This window comes from Oncorhynchus clarkii, chromosome 2 (assembly GCF_045791955.1).
Source record: "Oncorhynchus clarkii lewisi isolate Uvic-CL-2024 chromosome 2, UVic_Ocla_1.0, whole genome shotgun sequence".
Classification (NCBI taxonomy): domain Eukaryota; kingdom Metazoa; phylum Chordata; class Actinopteri; order Salmoniformes; family Salmonidae; genus Oncorhynchus; species Oncorhynchus clarkii.
In genome coordinates, this window is record NC_092148.1 from 65506860 (window position 1) to 65528702 (window position 21843).

Sequence of the window (21843 nt, forward strand, 5' to 3'; positions counted from 1 at the left end):
CCTCCTACAAAGCACACACAGTGAGGTATAGCAGAGGACACATTCCCCCCTCGCTCAATCTGGTGTGACAGAGCAGGACAACTGCACGGCCCTTTTCTCCTGTCAATACTCCCAGCATCCATTTTCACCTGGCTGACACCTTTTACTGGTCAAGGGATGAATAAATCACACTTAGTGTTCTCCCCTGGTACTTTGACTAAAAAAAACATCTCAACATGAAGGAGGACTGCAGTGTTTCCCTGTCATCACTGCCCCTGAGGTACGGTGAAACATTTCCGCCCATAAAATATCATTTTTCAAAGAACCTTATTTCTCTTGTAATCTATCCGCCACAATGGATGGCTTCTGGGATGCGTTTAATTTCATCTGAACACAAACAATCTTTCAAAGGATTTAATAACAGTTACACAAATTAGCTTCATTAATAAGCTACTAATAGAATAATAGTGCTGCCATCTTATGCAGCTCAACAACAGTAAAGGTGTGAGGCAGGAAAAAACCCATCTGGGACTATTGTCTCTGAGCACTCCAAGCTTCATTAACAGAATGCTCCAGAATGCACACATACAATTAAAATATGCTGATCACTTTCTCATTGTTTACACTGTAGTTATCCATACCCTTTTTTGCACATGCAGTGACACATAATGTATTATGTAAATAAGCAAAGGCAATCACAAAGAAGTCAATTAGGTGTGGATGATACTCACCAATATTAATTTCATCATACAATAACGGTCTGAAGTCAAATTGGTAAAACCGTGAGATCTTGTTGGCCCACTTACAGTACATGCTCTGGCATTCATAAGCAGCCCTATAAAAGAACTGTCAATTAATAATCATATCAATGGATGGAATCAGTGAATGAATGGCTGCAGCAATGTTCTGACAAGCACAACTGGCGCTGCATAACAAATTTGGCACAATAAGACAAAATAACAATGAAGTCATTCACACGACTTAGTATCTCGTTTAAACAACTTAGGGCTCTATTTTAACAATCTAACGCAATGGTAAATCTTAACGCAGGCGGTAGTGCTATAGGTTCAGGGGTGTGTCAGAAATATTTTTGCCATTTTCCCTAAGGTCTGAGTTTTGAAGAATATAAAGTTGTGGGTTTGTCTAGGCTTGGCCCCTCACTGGCCAAACAGAATGCACTCCATGGCAAAATATGTGGTGTATTTACGGTACTCCAACTCCAATTCCAATGTTAGTCCGTTATAGTTTGTCAAATGGCTTACAGAAACGAAATAACAAAATGTAGACCTATCCCATCTTTGCTAAATAGGTTCATTTGAAACCATTTGCATTCCACATTGTTCTAAGTATTTGTATGGCTTCAATAGCATTCACACGGACATAGGGGCTAGGCCTACTGTAAATTGCATTATGGCTGAGCATGGACATACCAAACATTGTCAAAAAGCAAGATTCAATTTATTTTTTATAAGGCATGAAAAGAAAATGTATAATTGTAATCAAATTCTAAAGAAAACAAAGACATGTTTTAAACAGGCACCATAATTCCTCCCCATGGACATATAATACTAAAACAACGCCGTTTATGGAGGGTTTTACACACATCCAAACTTTTCACAGTAGCTGGACAAAGATCCAATATAAAGAGAAAGGGAGAATGTCTACTAACCTTTATACTGCTCCCAAATAGGCCTATGGTTTATGAACGTAATTGGAATCATCTTACAGATCAGATCACATTCACAAATCTCCAGAAATTCAAGCGCTCCACGGACTATGTCACCATAAAACCAGGAAGATTAATCATTCTAATACGTTTACAGGTTACAGATAACTTCTAAATACGAGGTTCACCGGTATTCACCAAGGTTCTCATCTCTCGTTTCATGATGGGCCTGGACACGTAGCCTACATCATGGAGGGGGTTTTAGCCACGTCCAAAACGGGACCTGCAATGCTAAAGTAATGTGGACCTGTCTACAATGCATAGATAAAAAGGGAATGTCAGCTCACTGTTTTGTTCCTCTCGAACTTTATATTTTATTAAAGCCTTGGTGATTAAGATTAAGATTAAGATTTACTTCCAAGCGGTTTCAGGAGCCAAAGCCTTTATCGACAGTCTTGACTACTTTGCGATTCCATTCGGCAGGCGAATAAAAGCCTTCGTTGACAGGAGGCGGAGGTTATTCCTGTTTTTTAATCAAATTAAATGAAATGTGAAGAAAAATAAGTATACAGGCACCAAAAGCACATAAGGCTACTCTTGTTCCATGTGCACATGGGCAGTGTGCGTCATGGCTGGACAGGCTGTGTTTCCACTGTCAAAATTCATGGCATAACCAACTGTGTTACCACTAAAACCAGCTTTTGTTTGGTTTTAAATATCCATATCAGTGCTGCGAGCTGAATTAGACAGGTAAATTGCCGAACCTGGTATTAGGGCTGGAAAATGACAGAGCGGCAGTTTTTACATGGTGAATTGCAAACTAACGTGTGTTTGACACTAGCGCTGCCTTAACACATGCTGAAAATTGCGCCCTTTGCATCTCGTTTCAATTATTTTTATTTTTTTTAACTAAGTCATTTAAACAAGATACAAAATCATTAAAATAAAATGCTAAGTTGTTTGACTGAGATAGTAAGTTGTTCAGATGAGATAATTCCAAGAGTAATTTATTAAAAAAGATTTGCCTTGGGCTTCAGGGCTTGTATACAACTTATTCCCCTTCAGCAAAAAAATATCTATATTTTGAAAGAAAGTTCACAAATAAAAATGACAAATAGTGATGGATTTTAGTAAAGAAAACAGTAGTTAATTAATGATGAATTAGAGATGAGGTGAAGCATCATAAATTCAGACAACAAGGGGTTGTCTAGCCGATGAAAAACAGCACTCCTGGATCTGATCTGCCTGTACCTGTGTGTATCTTTCAAAAGCTCCCTGATACTTTATCTTTTCCATCTCGCTAGATTACACCTCCAGGGTTCAGGTGGGAATCAATCATTGCTATTATTACCTGAAGTCACAACATGCATCTATCACCGCTAAGGTTACCATAACCTCAATATTAGCCGAGAAAAGCCTCTCTAATAAACAGCAGAACGGATGGCCCGGGTGGTGGGATTTCATCTTCCTTTCACTTTTAATAAGGTACTCTGAGGAATAAAGATTACAGGCCATATTTAGCATGCAGAACAAATCAGCCTCTTCCTCCCCTCCCCTCTTTATTGTAGTTAGTCATTAGGATCTAGGCTGGGGTTTCTAGTTCTAGTGGAAAGAGGCATTCCCTGGTTCAACAGCTAACCAGCCACGCTGCCTGTCTAACTGCCTGCTACCTGCCCGCTCTGCTTAGTTCTCCTGCTACAGTATCGTATCGCCTGCAACGTCTGTTAATAAGGCTGGGTGTATGGAAACACAGTGGTGTGGCTCATCATGCCCAGCTAGACCAGTGGGAATCAAAGCACTGTAAACCGTGAGGGCATGACTGGTTCAAGATGATTCTCCTCTTTAATAATCCATTATTACACAATAAAGTATGTGTAAAACAAGATGCAGAGAAAAGGGGGCAATAGGTTAAAATGGCTAAGGATTAAGAGAATTTGGTCAAGTAGGAATCTCAGACAGCATCAGTGCAGGAGTTGACACAAGGTCATGTTTACACACAGCACCCCCTAACATGAATCATTCATTTTCGTTCAAATGAATATCAACAGCCAAATAAATTACCATCACTGCAGCCAGCGTATCCATAATATACCTCCAATTACACTATCATTAGGGCATCAACTCTGATAATAAATTCTAAGAAATTGAGTTTGAATATATTCTAAGGAATTTTCACTTTGAAACCAGTCTTGTTATTCCCCTGAACCTCCAACAACAACACTCATTACAGTGGCTTGAAAACCAGAAGTGGAGACATGTAAATATTTAAAGCTCCCACAAATATATAAATATTCATTCAGGAATTATTTGACGCACTAAATAAATAATCCCTTGTTAAATAAATGACAGCCTAAATAAAATTTTAAAAACAGGATCTGGGGAAATGAAGAATTAGACAGGGACGGATTCTGGCAAGAGGAGAAGGAGAGAAGGGATAATGTCAGCTACCACCCCATTTGAATTCCTAATGGCAGACATGCAAACGCACTGAGCTAATTAAAGCCCAGCAACCAATTAGATGAGCTTTAGCTGCAACTTTAGGGGGAGGTACCGTGGCAGAACCTCATAGGGGAATATCGATATCTGTTCAGAAGGTGGAGCAGAGGAGAGAAGCCACCGAAAAAACACATCTCTGATGCCGCTACTACTGCCCAACGGTGAATGGGATACCAGTTAACAGTTCTATGGGTTTTTCTTTCCAGACGTTGCTGGATAACCATGACCCCTTTCCATAGTGCCATGTGGCAGTGACTCACTGAGGATGTGGAGTAGTAGAGGAAAGAGGAAAACCCAATCTATTCAGGAGTAATTCAGTAGCAATATAGTATCTCCTATAGCCTTCTTCTACGCTGTTGCTTCAGCGTGAAACTATTAGCCTATATCAAACTAAAGATTGGGACATGCATTACAAATATAATACACATAGCCAATGTCTGGGTGATGTTCTCATCAAAAACCTGATTGATACATATAGATTTTCCTATATAATACCTGTCTGCTGTGTGTGCAAAACCTGTCCTCTACTGACAGGACAGGAGGGTAGTCCTATAGGCTCACCCGGCACAGGAGAGAAGTAATCTTATGTCTGGCCTGGGACCATTCTCCTCTCTGTCTATCTTTCTCTCTCTGCTCTCTGAAGGGACAGACATTTATGCTGCCTGAGCCTGTCCTATCACACACTGTGCGACAGGAACAAGGCTTTTGTGATGGCCATGATTTGTCTTTTGTGTTCCCAGGTAGAATTAAGATGAAATTCTACAGGCAGTCACTGTGTTCCTATCTTCAGAACACTCAAAAAATATGTTAGGTTTTGAAGGGGTGAAATGAAGCCTGCGGGGCCTTGGCAGGCCTTGCTCTGTTGGGAAATACACTGGGGAAATACAATGGGAACAATTTTGTCCTCTGTTTTTTTTTTTTACACTCCACTATACCTTAGTCAGTCCTGCCTACTTAGACTTTTTTAAAGGCCCACTGTTGTCAAACATATGATTTTTCTCAGTTTTTTATACATTTCCACACTATAGGTTGAAATACTGTAATACTGTGAGAACTATGATAATGCCCTTTTATTGTATGAGCTGTTTGAAAACACATTTCTGCCTGTTTTGGTGGGATGGAGTTCAAGTCGACCACTGTACTGCAGGCATTGTTTGCAGAAAAAAGGATTTCCTATTATATAGTAGTAAAGGGGAAAAACGGGTTCAATCTTTGTGTAAATAAATACACTTTTCGAAGACAATCATGGTACCAATAATTGCTTCTACTGTACCAGATGTATGCTTCTATTGCACCTATTGCACCAGATTATTAAAAAATTGGACACAGAAGAAGTTCTAAGGATAATTTAGTAGCATATGGCAGCCTGCGGTAGTGTAAACTGCATGTTATCGCTACATAAATCTCCCACAGACCACTCCCACAGACCACTCCCAGACAGTCCTAGCAAAATTCTCACTTGAGAAACTGCTCTTTGCTAAGAAGCTATTTTTGTTTATTTTTGAACATTTTAATTGAAAACAATCACATCAAGGTACTTAATCATTACACAGAAATGATTTGATAATGGCATTGGACCTTAACAGAGCATTATTGTCTCGCTACATGGTCTCTGCCTCTATTTTTCAGTGGGTTTCTGAGAAGAGAGATGACAGCAGCCACTTTGCCAGTCTGCCAGACCCTTAGGGTATATCAGCCCCATCCCTCAAAGTGTTCCATATGCAAATAAAGTTTGGGATGGCGGCTTTCAGATGTGATAATTATGGATTTATTTGTAAGCTGTCACTTCTCTTAATGCTCAGGGATATCAAAATAAGTTCAAATAGAAGCATCAGAGAGGATCACATTTGCTGGAGTACCACAGATTCAAAGAACACGCGAAACCCATGACGCTGAAGGTCTGTCAATAAGCAGTCTTTTAGACAGCAATGTGCAACTGAGACCTTCATTGCATACAACCTGGTTTGAAAAGTGCCGCTAAATATATTCAGATTTTTCACATTTTGTTAGTTATTCCAACATCAAGGCACTTTTATCAACGGGTGACATACTAACAAAGACAGAGAACACATCCCCCCCCCCCACCTCCCCCATATGGACTGTGTAATAGAGTACAAGTCACATTCTCTTTGATAAAAATATACAGGAATATCTGTTTACATTTTCACATTGTGGAGAGGGTCGGATTGTGCTCAGTGTTGAGTTGTAAGAAACCTTTCTGACATATGTTTTTAATATCCTGTTTCCCTTGAAAATCGGACCATGGCTACCATTCAGTATCACTACAGGAGAATATCATTGAACAAACGTGAAGATAGCACAATATATTTATGTCCATGCACAAAAGGAGGGAGAAGAGCAACTACTTGAGACCTGACAATTGCATTTAAAAGGACAACAAAGCACCTCGTAGTGATGAGAGGAGCGCTATAGTTCCACGTGGAATGGCTCTCTTCTACAGAGGAGAGAGAGAGAGAGAGAGAGAGAGAGAGAGAGAGAGAGAGAGCGAAAGAAAGAGGGAGAAAGAGAGAGAGAGAGAAAGAAATATAGAGAGATGTTCCCAGCTTTGGCAGCAGGGGAGGCCAGGGTATTGTGTCTACTGCCTACCTGAGACTGCCTCCCTGATGGAACTTAATGGCTGTGCCTGGAGAGTGCTATGTCCCGCCTGCAAAATTTTCAAACATTGGCCTGTCCTCTTCTAGGAGAGTTCTCTGTCACTGTATAACTGCACATTAAGGGATGATAAAAACCGATGGAATCTACCCATCCATCTTGATTTTCCTGTGTTAGCGGGTGGGACAGTATTAGACCAGAATACCTGCCACTCGGTGGAAGAACACTGGAACTGTAGCTCTGCTCTGTGTGACTGCCTTGCAACGGTTGCAGAGGAAGAGACTGCCTAGCTAACACATCGGAAGGAAACAAATACCAAATGCAGGATTGTGAAGCCTTTTTACTAATTTTCTTTAACATAAATATGGTAATTTTGTTAGACACAAATATGTTATTTTGTTAAGACACAAATACAATCATCTGTTGATGTTGACTGACATACAGTTATAATATGTAGTTCACGTACCTTGCTTGTTCGTGAGTCCACCTACACAGAAGTACATATTTGGTCAATGATATGAGTGTACGTATAGAAAGTGAGCGACTCCATCTATTTTTAAATAACTCAATGAGTGTTCTGGATTATGAGACAGGCATTATGACACTTACCTTTTGTACATGATCAGGTTGATGAAGCAGCGAGGCACAGCACACATCATCACCAAACAAAAACAGAGAAAGGAGAAACACATTAATAATGTGGACATACAATAGCACCAACAGTGACAATTCAAGCAAAATATTATTTTACATTGCTTTTGTAACTCTCTCTATTTCAGTGGTCCCTGGTGTACTGTAATTTATGACTGGTTGAATGACAATAGACTACGTTTTAATAGTGGATCTGTTTGGGGAGTAGAGTCAGCCCTTCTTTGGTTGCAGGTTGTGGTGAAAAAAGCACTTAAAAAGCACAGCATCATTTGTTTTGCAGGTTCTTTACCTACAGTATAAGCCTTTACTAAAACTCAGACACACGCTCAACGGGTAACCTTCACAGTAATACCAAGGTGCTACTTCACAGTGACACTTTGCCTGCCTCAAAGCATACTCAGTCACTCACACTCTCTAGCTCCAGCACACAAGATAGCATCTGATGAGTAGTGCGATCTAATTGAAGTGTAGATTACTATCACTTGTGTGCTTGCCAGCTCAAAATAATACAAAAGCATGGAGGGAGAAGATAGGAATGTTGGTCCACTGTGGTACAGCACAGTAGCTGTCCAGACTGACGCAATCTGCCTGTCTCTGGAAGACACCCTGGTGCTTAGAAAGAGAATGGCCCCCACTGCAGTCCAGCTGGGGGGTGAGTCGTGTGTGACAGACAGGTCCAGACATGTCCCTCTCTCACAGAGACACTGAGGACTTGGTGTTGAGAGACATAAAGTGTTGGAGGATGTGGGCCAGCGTCACTGAGAGCTGACTGGCAGCTGTGACGGGAGTGACATGTCAGCAGTAGGGTAGTAGGGGACCCTGTCTGGATGAGCCTAAGCACTTACAGTTCAAGGACATAGACACATGAAGAGACTTAGAGCCTGGCAAACTATACAAACAAACATGATCCTGCTCTGCTCCTGTGGATCCCCAGGATGGGATGGGATATGTCTGGAATTACACTAGAAATCTGCAATTATGCAGAGATAGTTGACATACAATACAGGACATACAAATCAAATCAAATGTTATTTGTCACATGCGCCGAATACAACAGGAGTGCTTACTTACAAGCCCTTAACCAACAAAGCAGTTTAAAGAAAAATAAGAGTCAAGTAAAAAATAGCTAAGTAAAAATAAAAAATAAATTAAATATGTATATAAAACTTAAAGAGCAGCAGTAAAATAACAGGAGTGAGGCTCCTGAGTGGTGCAGTGGTCTAAGACACTGCATCTTAGTGCAAGAGATGTCACTGCAGTACCTAGTTCAAATCCAGGCTGCGTCACATCCGGCTGTGATTGGGAGTCCCATAGGGCGGCGCACAATTGGCCCAGTGTAGTCCGGGTTTGGCAGGGGTAGGCTGTCATTGTTCTTAACTGACCTGCCTATTTAACTAAAGGTTACACATATACAGGGGGTACCGGTACAGTCAATGTGCAGGGGCAAGTGTAACATTGACCTGCTGTAACAAACCCTTGGTGGAGAAAGGAATTCTAAGACCAATCAACATAAATAGAGTGGGAGATGATGAGAGAAAGAGACAAATAGAGATAGAGAAAAATAGATAAAGCACCAGAAAGGGGAAAAAATTATCAGGTTGAAGTGAAGGAATAAAGTCTGTCAGTACTCTCAGGAAGGAAGGCCTCATTACTGTACCTCGTGGGCACTCACTCCAGTTGGCCTTTGAAGTTCTTTGGGGTACACCCTTCCATGAAACGAGCATCGTTAATCCACTTGTTAATCAAGTGTGTTCCCGAGCTCATGTCTGAAGTGCCCCTTTCCTCCTTGGGAAATCCAAAGCTTTGAAAGGAGATTGTAGATCAAAAGAGAGGGGATATTTTATCTTATAGACTATTCAGTCAGAGCAACATAATACTGCTTGTAGCAAATCCTACATTTGTGTACACAAGCTCATAATGCAATTTCACATCATGGAATGAATAGGCCTACTGAATTAATATTAAAGAAAGCATTCATGTAATTGCAAACAGATCTTGCAGCTATGTTCTTCTCGATTCCGTAAAGGACTGAATGAACAGTGCATTCAAGCCTTTACAATACAAACCTCGAGATGATTAAAGCACATCTCCTTGGACTAAAAGAATACACAGGAGAAGATTAAAATAAAAACCCTTTCAGGTTTTGAAGGAGGGAGCTTATGTGAGAGAGGGGCTGGGATGGGATGGGTGGGGGCCGTCGTCTCATGGTTGTCTTCCCCGTTTCTCTGCCCGCCCCTGACGAGAGTGTTCTCTCACTTTTCTCCCCAGCAAACAGTCAGACAGATGTGAGAATAGGACGCCTCCTCTCGTCTCCTATCTCCTCCCAGCCCTGTGGGCTGCTGCGAGGCAGTGCCATGAAGGCCTAGCGCAGTGACTCCCCCCGCTGCGCCTACAACTCTCCTTTTCAGTTCAATTAATGAGCCATAAATAACCCAATGAAGGTGTCAACAAAGAGTGCAATTTATCATGGCTTTCACCACTGCACTTCATGTGAGGAGAATCCTCATCCGCTCAGCCAAATAGAGACAACAACGTAATACAAATATTTATTCAGTAGCCGAAAACTCCAACCTCAAATTTATCTTGAGCAGAGTGATCTTCACAGGTGCGGTGATTTGACAAATATGTTGGGAATCGTGGGCCTGCTCCTATTGTTAGGGTATCACAGACAGACTGGAAATACATTTGGTTAAGAGCGAGCGACAATATACTCACTGGGCTCCTGTGAGGCTGCCAAGGAGCTGGTGTTAAAGGCACTTCTTTCTGTCGGGGACTACTCTGCACTGTAGATCACAAGGGCAGTTGTCTCCCTCAAAAAAAAAAATCAAACAAAAATAATGGGGAATTTCTGTTTAGTCCTATAGAGTTGGTATAAGCTGCGGGAAGAATTACTTTATCAGTGTGTCCCACAAATGTCACCTTGAGTAAACTATATGGAGGAAAAATATACAGTACTGAATAATATACAGTAGCCTGTGAATTGAAGGGCTGCTAGAAGCAAGCTGCAACCAGAGGTAGTATGGTGTAGTGCTTCTGAGAAAAGAGGAAAACTTATTGAATAATATATGACAGCTGGGTTTTTTGAATACAACATTAAAAGTGATGACATGAGTCCAAACGCAGCTATGCTTCATCTTAGAACCCCAAATCAAAACCTAAGGCTTAAAAGCAATGTTAAACAGCCTATCTTCACAGTGAGATCATTTGCAGGGAAAAAATAAGCAGTGGCTGCTGAATACATGTGAATACAAGCATTTTCAGCCTTGAAGCTAAGCCGGAACTTGAGTGCATATGAATCCTGCTAAACCAATTAATGGTTCCTGTTAACCCACTCATCTTTGGAGAGGATTGTCTTTCTAAATAACACAGGAACACGTCCCCTCTCAAGCAAACAGCCCACACACACTCTGACAAAGACTTGCAGATTTTCACTTGAATCTGGGGGCTTTTTCTTAAACATCTCAAGCACACTCTTCAACTCACAGATCTTGCGTAACATCCCCAATACGGAAAGCCTTTGTCTCGGTATCGATTGAATCGCTTAATCTGAACGCCTCCATACACCAGACACTTTGATGGTTTGTGATACAGTGCATTCGGAATGTATTATTCTACCTTTATTTCAAGGAAGGAACACAGACTGAGACCAAGGTCTCTTTTACAGCTGGGCCCTGCGTTTGCATGTTTACACATACAGTTTAGGTACAATGATTAAGAAACTACACAAGACAAACAAAACAATCACACATACTGTACAACAACAAAAATACAGCAGCAGATTGTTACATTTACACACAGGTTATTTCCCTAACAGCACAAGAACTTGCATTACCCGAAGCAGTTACAAGCAATACAAAAATAAAAATCCTCTAATAAATGTTTAAAATGAGCAAGTATTCAGACACCTTGACTTCTTCCACATTTTGTTGTTACAGCCTTATTCCAAAATGGATTCAATTGTTTTTCCCCCTCATCAATCTACACACAATACCCCTTAATGACAAAGCAAAAACACGGTTTATATTTAAAAAAAAATCAATATCATATTTACGTAAGTATTCAGAACCTTTACACAGTATTTTGTTGAAGCACCTTTGGCAGTGATTACATCCTTGAATCTTCTTGGTTGTGACGCTACAAGCTTGGCACCACTGTATTTGGGGGGGTTACTCCCATTCTTCTCTGCAGATCCATTCAAGCTCTGTCAGTTTCGATGGGGAGCAGTGCTGCACATCTATTTTCAGGTTTCTCCAGAGATGTTAGATTGGGTTCAAGCCCAGGCTCTGGCTGGGCCACTCAAGGACATTCAGAGACTTGTCCCGAAGCCATTCCTGCATTGTCTTGGCTTTGTGCTTAGGGTCGTTGTCATGTTGGAAGGTGACCGTGTGCCCCAGGATGAGGTCCTGAGCGCTCTGGAGCAGGATTTCATCAAGGATCTCTCTGTACTTTCCTTCGTTAATCTTTCCCTTTATCCTGATTAGTCTCCCAGTCCCTGCCTCTGAAAAATATCCCCACAGCATGATGCTGCCACCACCATGCTTCACCGTAGGGATGGTGCCAGGTTTCCTCCAGAGGTGACATTTGGCATTCAGGCCAAATAATTCAATATTGGTTTCATCAGACCAGAGAATCTTGTTTCTCATGGTCTGAGAGTTGGGCTGTCATATGCCTTTTACTGAGGAGTGGCTTCCGTCTGGCCACTCTACCATAAAGGCCTGATTGGTCGAGTGCTGCAGAGATGGTTGACCTTCTGGAAGGTTCTCCCACCTCCACAAAGGACCTATGGCTCCCTGTCAGAGTGACCATCAGGTACTTGGTCACCTCCCTAACCAATGCCCTTTTCGCCAGATCGCTCAGGTTGGCCGGGTAGCCAGTTCTAGGAAGAGTCTTGGTGTTTCTAAACTTCTTCCATTTAAGAATGATGGAGTTCACTGTGTTCTTGGGGACCTTCAATTCTGCAGAAATGTTTTGATACCCTTTCCCAGATCTGTGCCTCGACACAATCCTGTCTCAGAGCTCTACGGACAATTCCTTCGACCTCATGGCTTGGTTTTTGCTCTGTCAACTTTGGGACCTTATATAGACAGGTGTGTGCCTTTCCAAATCATGTTCAATTAATTTAATTTATGACAGGTAGACTCCAATCAAGTTGTAAAAACATCTCAAGGATGATCAATGGAAACATGATGCACCTGAGCTCAATTTCGAGTCTCATAGCAAAGGGTCTGAAAACTTATGTAAAAAAAAGTATTTATGTTTTTTATTTTTTAATACGTTTGAAAACCTGTTTTCGCAATGTCATTATGGGGTATAGTATGCAGATTGATGACGGAAAAAATAATTTAATCAATTTTAGAACAAGGCTATAACGTAACAAAATGTGGAAAAAGTCAAGGGGTCTGAATACTTTCCGAATGCACTGTACATACTTTATAAATTCAGCAGAATATACAATGGTTAAACAACTCAGATGTTAAAGCATGAGAAACATGTAAAATACTGTAGGTAAACTAACAATTACATTATTAACTAACTATGCCAAAGGGATATTAAAGGGAAAATCCACACAAATTTTTTGGGGTATTTTTTTCATTGGTCCATTGTTGATACAGTCCCAAAATGTTTTGTATATCAGCAGTCAAGTTTTCCAGGATGTTTTATTTTTTTTATTTCACCTTTATTTAACCAGGTAAGCTAGTTGAGAACAAGTTCTCATTTACAACTGCGACATGGCCAAGATAAAGCAAAGCAGTGCGACACATACAACAACACAGAGTTACACATGGAATAAACAAACATACAGTCAATAATACAGTAGAAAAGTATATACAGTGCCTTGCGAAAGTATTCGGCCCCCTTGAACTTTGCGACCTTTTGCCACATTTCAGGCTTCAAACATAAAGATATAAAACTGTATTTTTTTGTGAAGAATCAACAACAAGTGGGACACAATCATGAAGTGGAACGACATTTATTGGATATTTCAAACTTTTTTAACAAATCAAAAACTGAACAATTGGGCGTGCAGAATTATGTGCAGAAGATGAATGTGTTAATAGAGATACTGGGGTGCAAAGGAGCAAGATAAATAAATAAATACAGTATGGGGATGAGGTAGTTGGATGGGCTATTTACAGGTGGGCTAATTACAGGTGCAATGATCTGTGAGCTGCTCTGACAGCTGGTGCTTAAAGCTAATGAGGGAGATATGCATCTCCAGCTTCAGCGATTATTGCAGGTCGTTCCAGTCATTGGCAGCAGAGAACTGGAATGAAAGGCGGCCAAAGGAGGAATTGGCACTGGGGGTGACCAGTGAGATATACCTGCTGGAGCGCGTGCTACGGGTGGGTGCTGCTATGGTGACCAGTGAGCTGAGTTATGGCGGGGCTTTACCTAGCAAAGACTTGTAGATCTGGCGTAGCAGTGAAGACGTGTTTGTTTGTCCTCTCGTGTACTTTTGTATTTTTTGTATATATATATTTCAACTTATTTTCAATCTCTTCTAGATTTTTAATTTGATTATAACTTCCGGTACCCTGCCTCACCCAATGTGATACGGAATCGCTATTATTTTCAATTTTAGAACACATTCAAGAACCTCCAGAAGCTAACCAGCTAATTAGCTACAAGCTATTTAGTCATTGTTTGCCACTGCTAGTGGCTTTTACCTTCTGCACAGATACCAGCCCTTTTTTAGCCTGGATAATACTCGCTAGACTACCAGTATCGGACTGTCTGTCCACAACAACGCCGGATTCCTGCCGTAATCCCTGGACCACTACTTCTGATCTTCACAGCTAGCTTGCAGCTAGCTAGCTCACATCTTGCAGCTAGCTAGCTCACAGCTTGCACTCACCGTGGCACCCAGTACCGAAGCTATCCCTGAGGCCCACCTCCCGGCCTACTCAGCTGTTCACCCGAACCCCACTCATTCACGGCTAGAGCCCAATAATCCACTGGATCCTTGCTGTAAACTCTGGACCTTGGCACCGGATCACCGCTGCTACTGATTGGCTATAGTGGTTAACACCACTGCCACGAAGCTAGCACCAGTTAGCCGTGAGCCAGGCGCATCTCCCGGCTAGCAAACTAAATTCCACAATACCTCTTTCGCCATCTGGCTTGGATTCTCTGTCGACACGGCGCCCCGACGCACCACCACGACTGGTCTGCCTACGAATACTCCATCCGCTGTGCCTTCAACCGGCCTCCGTCGGAGCAGACGCTCCTACTAGCCCCGGGCTACTACCTTTAAACGCTGCGTCGTTTTACCTGCTGTTGTTGTGTTAGCTGATTAGCTGTTGTTGTCTCACCTGTTGTTAGCTAGCTCTCCCAATCAACACCTGCAATTACTTTATGCCTCGCTGTATGTCTCTCTCAAATGTCAATATGGCTTGTATACTGTTGTTCAGGTTAGTTATCATTGTTTTAGTTTACAATGGAGCCCCTAGTTCCACTCTTCATACCTCTGATACCTCTTTTGTCCCACCTCCCACACATGCGGTGACCTCACCCATTACAACCAGGATGTCCAGAGATACAACCTCTCTTATCATCACCCTGTGCCTGGGCTTACCTCCGCTGTACCCGCACCCCACCATACCCCTGTCTGCGCATTATGCCCTGAATATATTCTACCACGCCCAGAAATCTGCTCCTTTTATTCTTTGTCCCCAACGCTCTAGGCGACCAGTTTTGATAGCCTTTAGCCGCACCCTCATCCTACTCCTCCTCTGTTCCGCGGGTGATGTGGAGGTAAACCCTGGCCCTGCATGTCCCCAGGCACCCTCATTTGTTGACTTCTGTGATCAAAAAAGCCTTGGTTTCATGCATGTCAACATCAGAAACCTCCTCCCTAAGTTTGTTTTACTCACTGCTTTAGCACACTCTGCCAACCCTGATGTCCTTGCCGTGTCTGAATCCTAGCTTAGGAAGGCCACCAAAAATTCTGAGATTTCCATACCCAACTATAACATTTTTTGTCAAGATAGAACTGCCAAAGGGGGAGGAGTTGCAGTCTACTGCAGAGATAGCCTGCAAAGTAAAACTTTCCAGGTCCATACCCAAACAGTTCGAACTTCTAATTTTAAAAATGTATCTCTCCAGAAATAAGTCTCTCACTGTTGCCGCCTGCTACCGACCCCCCCTCAGTTCCTAGCTGTGCCCTGGACACCATTTGTGAATTGATCGCCCCCCATCTAGCTTCAGAGTTTGTTCTGTTAGGTGACCTAAACTGGGATATGCTTAACACCCCGGCAGTCCTACAATCTAAGATAGATGCCCTCAATCTCACACAAATCTTCAACGAACCCACCAGGTACAACCCGAAATCTGTAAACAAGGGCACCCTCATAGACGTTATTCTGACCAATTGGCCCTCCAAATACACCTCCACTGTCTTCAATCAGGATCTCAGCGATCACTGCCTCATTACTGTCAAACGCTCCCTAAAACACTTCTAAGAGCAGGCCTTTCTAATCGACCTGGCCCAGGTATCCTGGAAGGATATTGACCTCATCCCGTCAGTTGAGGATGCATGGTCATTCTTTAAAAGTAACTTCCTCACCATCTTAGATAAGCATGCTCCGTTCAAAAAATGCAGAACTAAGAACAGATATAGCCCTTGGTTCACTCCAGACCTGACTGCCCTCGACCAGCACAAAAACATCCTGTGGCGGACTGCAATAGCATCGAATAGTCCCCGCGATACGCAACTGTTCGGTTAAGTCAGGAACCAATACACGCAGTCAGTCAGGAAAGCAAAGGCCAGCTTTTTCAAGCAGAAATTTGCATCCTGTAGCTCTCCAAAAACTCCAAAAGGTTCTGGGACACTGTAAAGTCCATGGAGAACAAGAGCACCTCCTCCCAGCTGCCCACTGCACTGAGGCTAGGTAACACGGTCACCACCGATAAATCCATGATAATCGAAAACTTCAACAAGCATTTCTCAACGGCTGGCCATGCCTTCCTCCTGGCTACTCCAACCTCGGCCAACAGCCCCCCCCCCCCCCCCCCCCCCCCCCCCCGCAGCTACTCGCCCAAGCCTCCCCAGCTTCTCCTTTACCCAAATCCAGATAGCAGATGTTCTGAAAGAGCTGCAAAACCTGGACGCCTACCAATCAGCTGGGCTTGACAATCCGGACCCTCTATTTCTGAAACTATCCGCCGCCATTGTTGCAACCCCTATTACAAGCCTGTTCAACCTCTCTTTCATATCGTCTGAGATCCCCAAGGATTGGAAAGCTGCCGCGGTCATCCCCCTCTTCAAAGGGGGAGACACCCTGGACCCAAACTGTTACAGACCTATATCCATCCTGCCCTGCCTATCTAAGGTCTTCGAAAGCCAAGTCAACAAACAGATCACTGACCATCTCGAATCCCACCGTACCTTCTCCGCTGTGCAATCTGGTTTCCGAGCCGGTCACGGGTGCACCTCAGCCACGCTCAAGGTACTAAACGATATCATAACCGCCATCGATAAAAGACAGTACTGTGCAGCCGTCTTCATTGACCTGGCCAAGGCTTTCGACTCACCATATTCTTATCGGCAGACTCAGTAGCCTCGGTTTTTCTAATGACTGCCTTGCCTGGTTCACCAACTACTTTGCAGACAGAGTTCAGTGTGTCAAATCGGAGGGCATGTTGTCCGGTCCTCTGGCAGTCTCAATGGGGTTAACACAGGGTTCAATTCTCGGGCCGACTCTTTTCTCTGTATATATCAATGATGTTGCTCTTGCTGCGGGCGATTCCCTGATCCACCTCTACGCAGACGACACCATTCTGTATACTTCAGGCCCTTCCTTGGACACTGTGCTATCTAACCTCCAAACGAGCTTCAATGCCATACAACACTCCTTCTGTGGTCTCCAACTGCTCTTAAACGCTAGTAAAACCAAATGCATGCTTTTCAACCGTTCGCTGCCTGCACCCGCACTCCCGACTAGCATCACCACCCTGGATGGTTCCGACCTAGAATATGTGGACATCTATAAGTACCTAGGTGTCTGGCTAGACTGTAAACTCTCCTTCCAGACTCATATCAAACATCTCCAATCTAAAATCAAATCTAGAGTCGGCTTCCTATTTCGCAACAAAGCCTTCACTCACACCGCCAAACTTACCCTAGTAAAACTGACTATCCTACCGATCCTCGACTTCGGCGATGTCATTTACAAAATAGCTTCCAATACTCTACTCAGCAAACTGGATGCAGTTTATCACAGTGCCATCTGTTTTGTTACTAAAGCACCTTATACCACCCACCACAGCAACCTGTATGCTCTAGTCGGCTGGCCCTCGCTACATATTCGTCGCCAGACCCACTGGCTCCAGGTCATCTACAAGTCCATGCAAGGTAAAGCTCCGCTTTATCTCAGTTCACTGGTCACGATGGCAACACCCACCTGTAGCACGCGCTCCAGCAGGTGTATCTCACTGATCATCCCTAAAGCCAACACCTCATTTGGCCGCCTTTCCTTCCAATTCTCTGCTGCCTGTGACTGGAACGAATTGCAAAAATCGCTGAAGTTGGAGACTTTTATCTCCCTCACCAACTTTAAACATCTGCTATCTGAGCAGCTAACAATTCGCTGCAGCTGTACATAGTCCATCGGTAAATAGCCCACCCAATTTACCAACCTCATCCCCATACTGTTTTTATTTATTTACTTTTCTGCTCTTTTGCACACCAGTATCTCTACCTGCACATGACCATCTGATCATTTATCACCCCAGTGTTAATCTGCTAAATTATAATTATTCGCATACCTCCTCATGCCTTCTAAACACAATGTATATAGACTCTTAAATTATTCTTATTATTATTATTATTATTATTTTTCTACTGTGTTATTGACTTGTTTATTGTTTACTCCATGTGTAACTCTGTGTTGTTGTCTGTTCACACTGCTATACTTTATCTTGGCCAGGTCGCAGTTGTAAATTAGAACTTGATCTCAACTAGCCTACCTGGTTAAATAAAGGTGAAATAACATTTAAAAAACGAGTATGAAGCGAGGGCCAGCCAACGAGAGCGTACAGGTCGCAGTGGTGGGTAGTATATGGGGCTTTGGTGACAAAACAGATGGCACTGTGATAGACTGCATCCAATTTGTTGAGTGTTGGAGGCTATTTTGTAAATTTTTCGGTGGTGATAGTGTTTCCTAGCCTCAGTGCAGTGGGCAGCTCGGAGGAGGTGCACTTATTCTCCATGGACTTTACAGTGTCCCAGTACTTTTTTAAGTTTGTGCTACAAGATGCAAATTTCTGCTTTCCTAACTGCCTGTGTATATTGGTTTCTAACTTCCCTGAAAAGTTGCATATCACGGGGGCTATTCGATGCTAATGCAGAACGCCACAGGGTGTTTTTGTGCTGGCCAAAGGCTGGATAGAACCAAGGGCTATATCTGTTCCTGGTTCTACATTTTTTGAATGGGGCATGCTTATTTAAGATGGTGAGGAAGGCACTTTCGAAGAATAACCAGGCATCCTCTACTGACGGGATGAGGTCAATATCCTTCCAGGATACCCGGGCCAGGTCGATTAGAAAGGCCTGCTCGCTGAAGTGTTTTAGGGAGCATTTGACAGTGATGAGGGGTGGTCGTTTGACCGCAGCCCTATTACAGATGCAGGCAACGAGGCAGTGATCGCTGAGATCTTGGTTGAAAACAGCAGAGGTGTATTTGGAGGGCAAGTTGGTTAGGATGATATCTATGAGGGTGCCTGTGTTTACAGCTTTGGGGTTGGACCTGGTAGGTTCATTGATAATTTGTGTGAGATTAAGGGCATCAACCTTAGATTGTAGGATGGCCAGGGTGTTAAGCATGTCCCAGTTTAGGTGACCTAGCAGCACGAGCTCTGAAGATATTGGACTTTCAAGAAGCAAAGTGTCACTGGCCACATCATAATGATGATGGGTTACTGGCACGACTAGAGAACCGAGATAAATAACATTTCCCAAAATCACGCTTACATTTTCTCTTATCGAGCGCCAGGCACTGGCATGGCAAGAGCAGGCTTGTCAGTCAGTGGCAGACAGGCCTCACACCTTATCACAAGGGCACTCAGCTTCTCTGGAGCTGTGTCGTGCTCTAGGCCTGGAGCCTGGTCTGTGGCTGATGCTGAAGGAGATGGGATGGGGATGGGTTTTGGGCTTATGGCAGAGCACCCACCACCACTATCTCCATCCCCTCCCACACGACTACTGCTCCAGCCAGCCAGCCTCCCTCGGAAGCAAATGCAGAAACGAAAATGAATAATTAAGGTTGATTATGAACTCTTCATTAAATAGTGATTCCGAATAAAAATGTGAGGTACATAAATAAGGAAATAATAGAGAGGCTAAAAGATGGACATTTTGAGTGGGTTTTGGGTGAGGGAGCACATTTTTAGACCATGGGCTAAAAAAACTGATCAGACAGACAGATGGACAGAGGGCTGTTTACAGTATGTGTCAGAGCATAGACTGATGACGATCTTGAGGAGCTGACTACAGAGTTTCAATACCAGAAGTAGGGATGTCAAATGTTCAGCATATACTGCACAGACACTATCGACCCTCTAGTCTAGAGCACCTGGTTAATTGTGCTTAGGAGCATTTCTAAGTAGAAATAAATAGATGTCATTATTGTAAAAATGTGTGAGAGTGCTACATGCACTATCATCATATATTAAAATATTGAATAACTTTGACATATTTAATTACTGTATGTTATATTACCCTTATTACCCTATGGTGGACAAAACATGTTACTACATTGCACAAGCTTGCACTTTCACCACATAACATTATACCTCTGATTAGAGATGTGTTTAAATCGATTGCTTAAAACAGATCAATATCTTTGGTTTAGTACCCGTGTTTATGTCATAAGTGCCAGTCCGTAGTGGACTGTCATTTTCAGACCATGGAGGCTGGAAAAAATTATTCTCATAAACGTCTCTGGCCTCACATGAATTAATGGATTTGTGGGTTAAGAAATCATTCAAATGAAAGCAAACCCCTGTCACGAAATTAATTAGATTCACTGAAATTATTATTGGCCATCTACCGAAATCATTTTCTCACAGCGATATAAGTTGATCTTCTCATAGATTGACCGAAGTTCATTGAGATGTGTTTGTTAGAAGACATGATAAAATTCAGATGAAAACTTCTTTATCGATTCATACAAAGTAGCGAAGAGAGTAGGCCAATCCAAATCCAAGCACTAAAAATGTAAGGATTAAATTAAAAGGTAGAAAGAATGCATACTTTCGACTTAAATCTGCTTCAAAATCTAAAGCGAGACCTGAAAATGGTTGCCTAGCAATTATCAACAACCAATTTGACAGAGCTTGAAGAATTTTTAAAAGAATAATGGGCAAATGTTGCACAATCCAGCTGTGGAAAGCTGAGAGACTTAGCCAGAAAGACTCACAGCTGTAATTGCTGCCAAATGTGATTCTAACATGTATTGACTCAGGTGGTTGAATACTTATCTAATCAAGATATATTAGTGTTATATTTTTCAATATTCTTTTCAAAATTCTTCAAGCTCTTGGTTGTTGGTTGTTGATCATTGCTAGGCAACAATTTTCAGGTCTTGCCATAGATTCTGAAGCAGATTTAAGTCAAAAGTATGCATTCTTATCTACCTTTTTCATTGACAAAAAATAACAATTAAATCAATTTTTTCCCAATTTGTAACACAACAAAATGTGGATAAAGTCAACGGGTGTGAATACTTTCTGAAGATGTGTTCCCATCCATTCTTAGAGCATCCATCCAGAGGGTCTGTTCTCATGGTTATCACCACTCAGAACTCTGTTCAAGCAGCTGGTTCAGTTTCATTAACTTGTTAACGTGTGAGTTCCAAATATCTCTAATGGTCGCCCCAGCGTGAGATTTATTTACACGTGTGATGTCAGAATGCACTCACTGTTCCAAAATGTGATTGTTATGCAACAGGATGGTTAACCTGCGCTGCCCCCAAACCAAGGCACCCTGCCGGCTAATTATCAATAGGCTACATTCCAACTTGTCAATTTCAAATAATTTTCAAAAAGTTGTATTTTTTAACAAAAGTTTGAATTGATTTTGTGTTCCACCTCCTCATTAATTCACATAAAAGTAGCCCATTTCACTGTTGCGGACAATTTATGTTTGAGGCTTTACTGAGCCGGACAAACTTCTCTCTTGGATGAGAGCCCAAGCACTTCCCCAGTGTTTCCCCAGATCAAGTATGCAGACATTTACGCATCTCCAGAACCTGCACAAACTCTTTCCCCCTGCTACATCTTCCAGCTGGCATTGCCTTCATTGTAGTTTTCCTTATTAATTATAACTTTGGACATGTGTGTTTTCCTATCAAAGTAAGTGCCTTACTACGCTATCATTAAAGTTTCTGTATATCGTGTTGTTGTTTCTACTGTAGCACACCGTATATATGTATGGAGCA

At 42.4% G+C, this 21843-nt stretch overlaps 1 protein-coding gene across 1 annotated transcript in view; it reads right to left on the bottom strand.

Moving 5' to 3' along the window:
- Positions 1-21843, bottom strand: part of LOC139371985 (RAR-related orphan receptor A, paralog a) — a 288440-nt gene that overhangs the window by 173781 nt on the left and 92816 nt on the right. The window contains exon 2 of the mRNA XM_071111974.1: positions 7221-7241. Coding sequence (XP_070968075.1) covers positions 7221-7241 — 21 coding nt within the window. The remainder of the gene's footprint in view (positions 1-7220; positions 7242-21843) is intronic.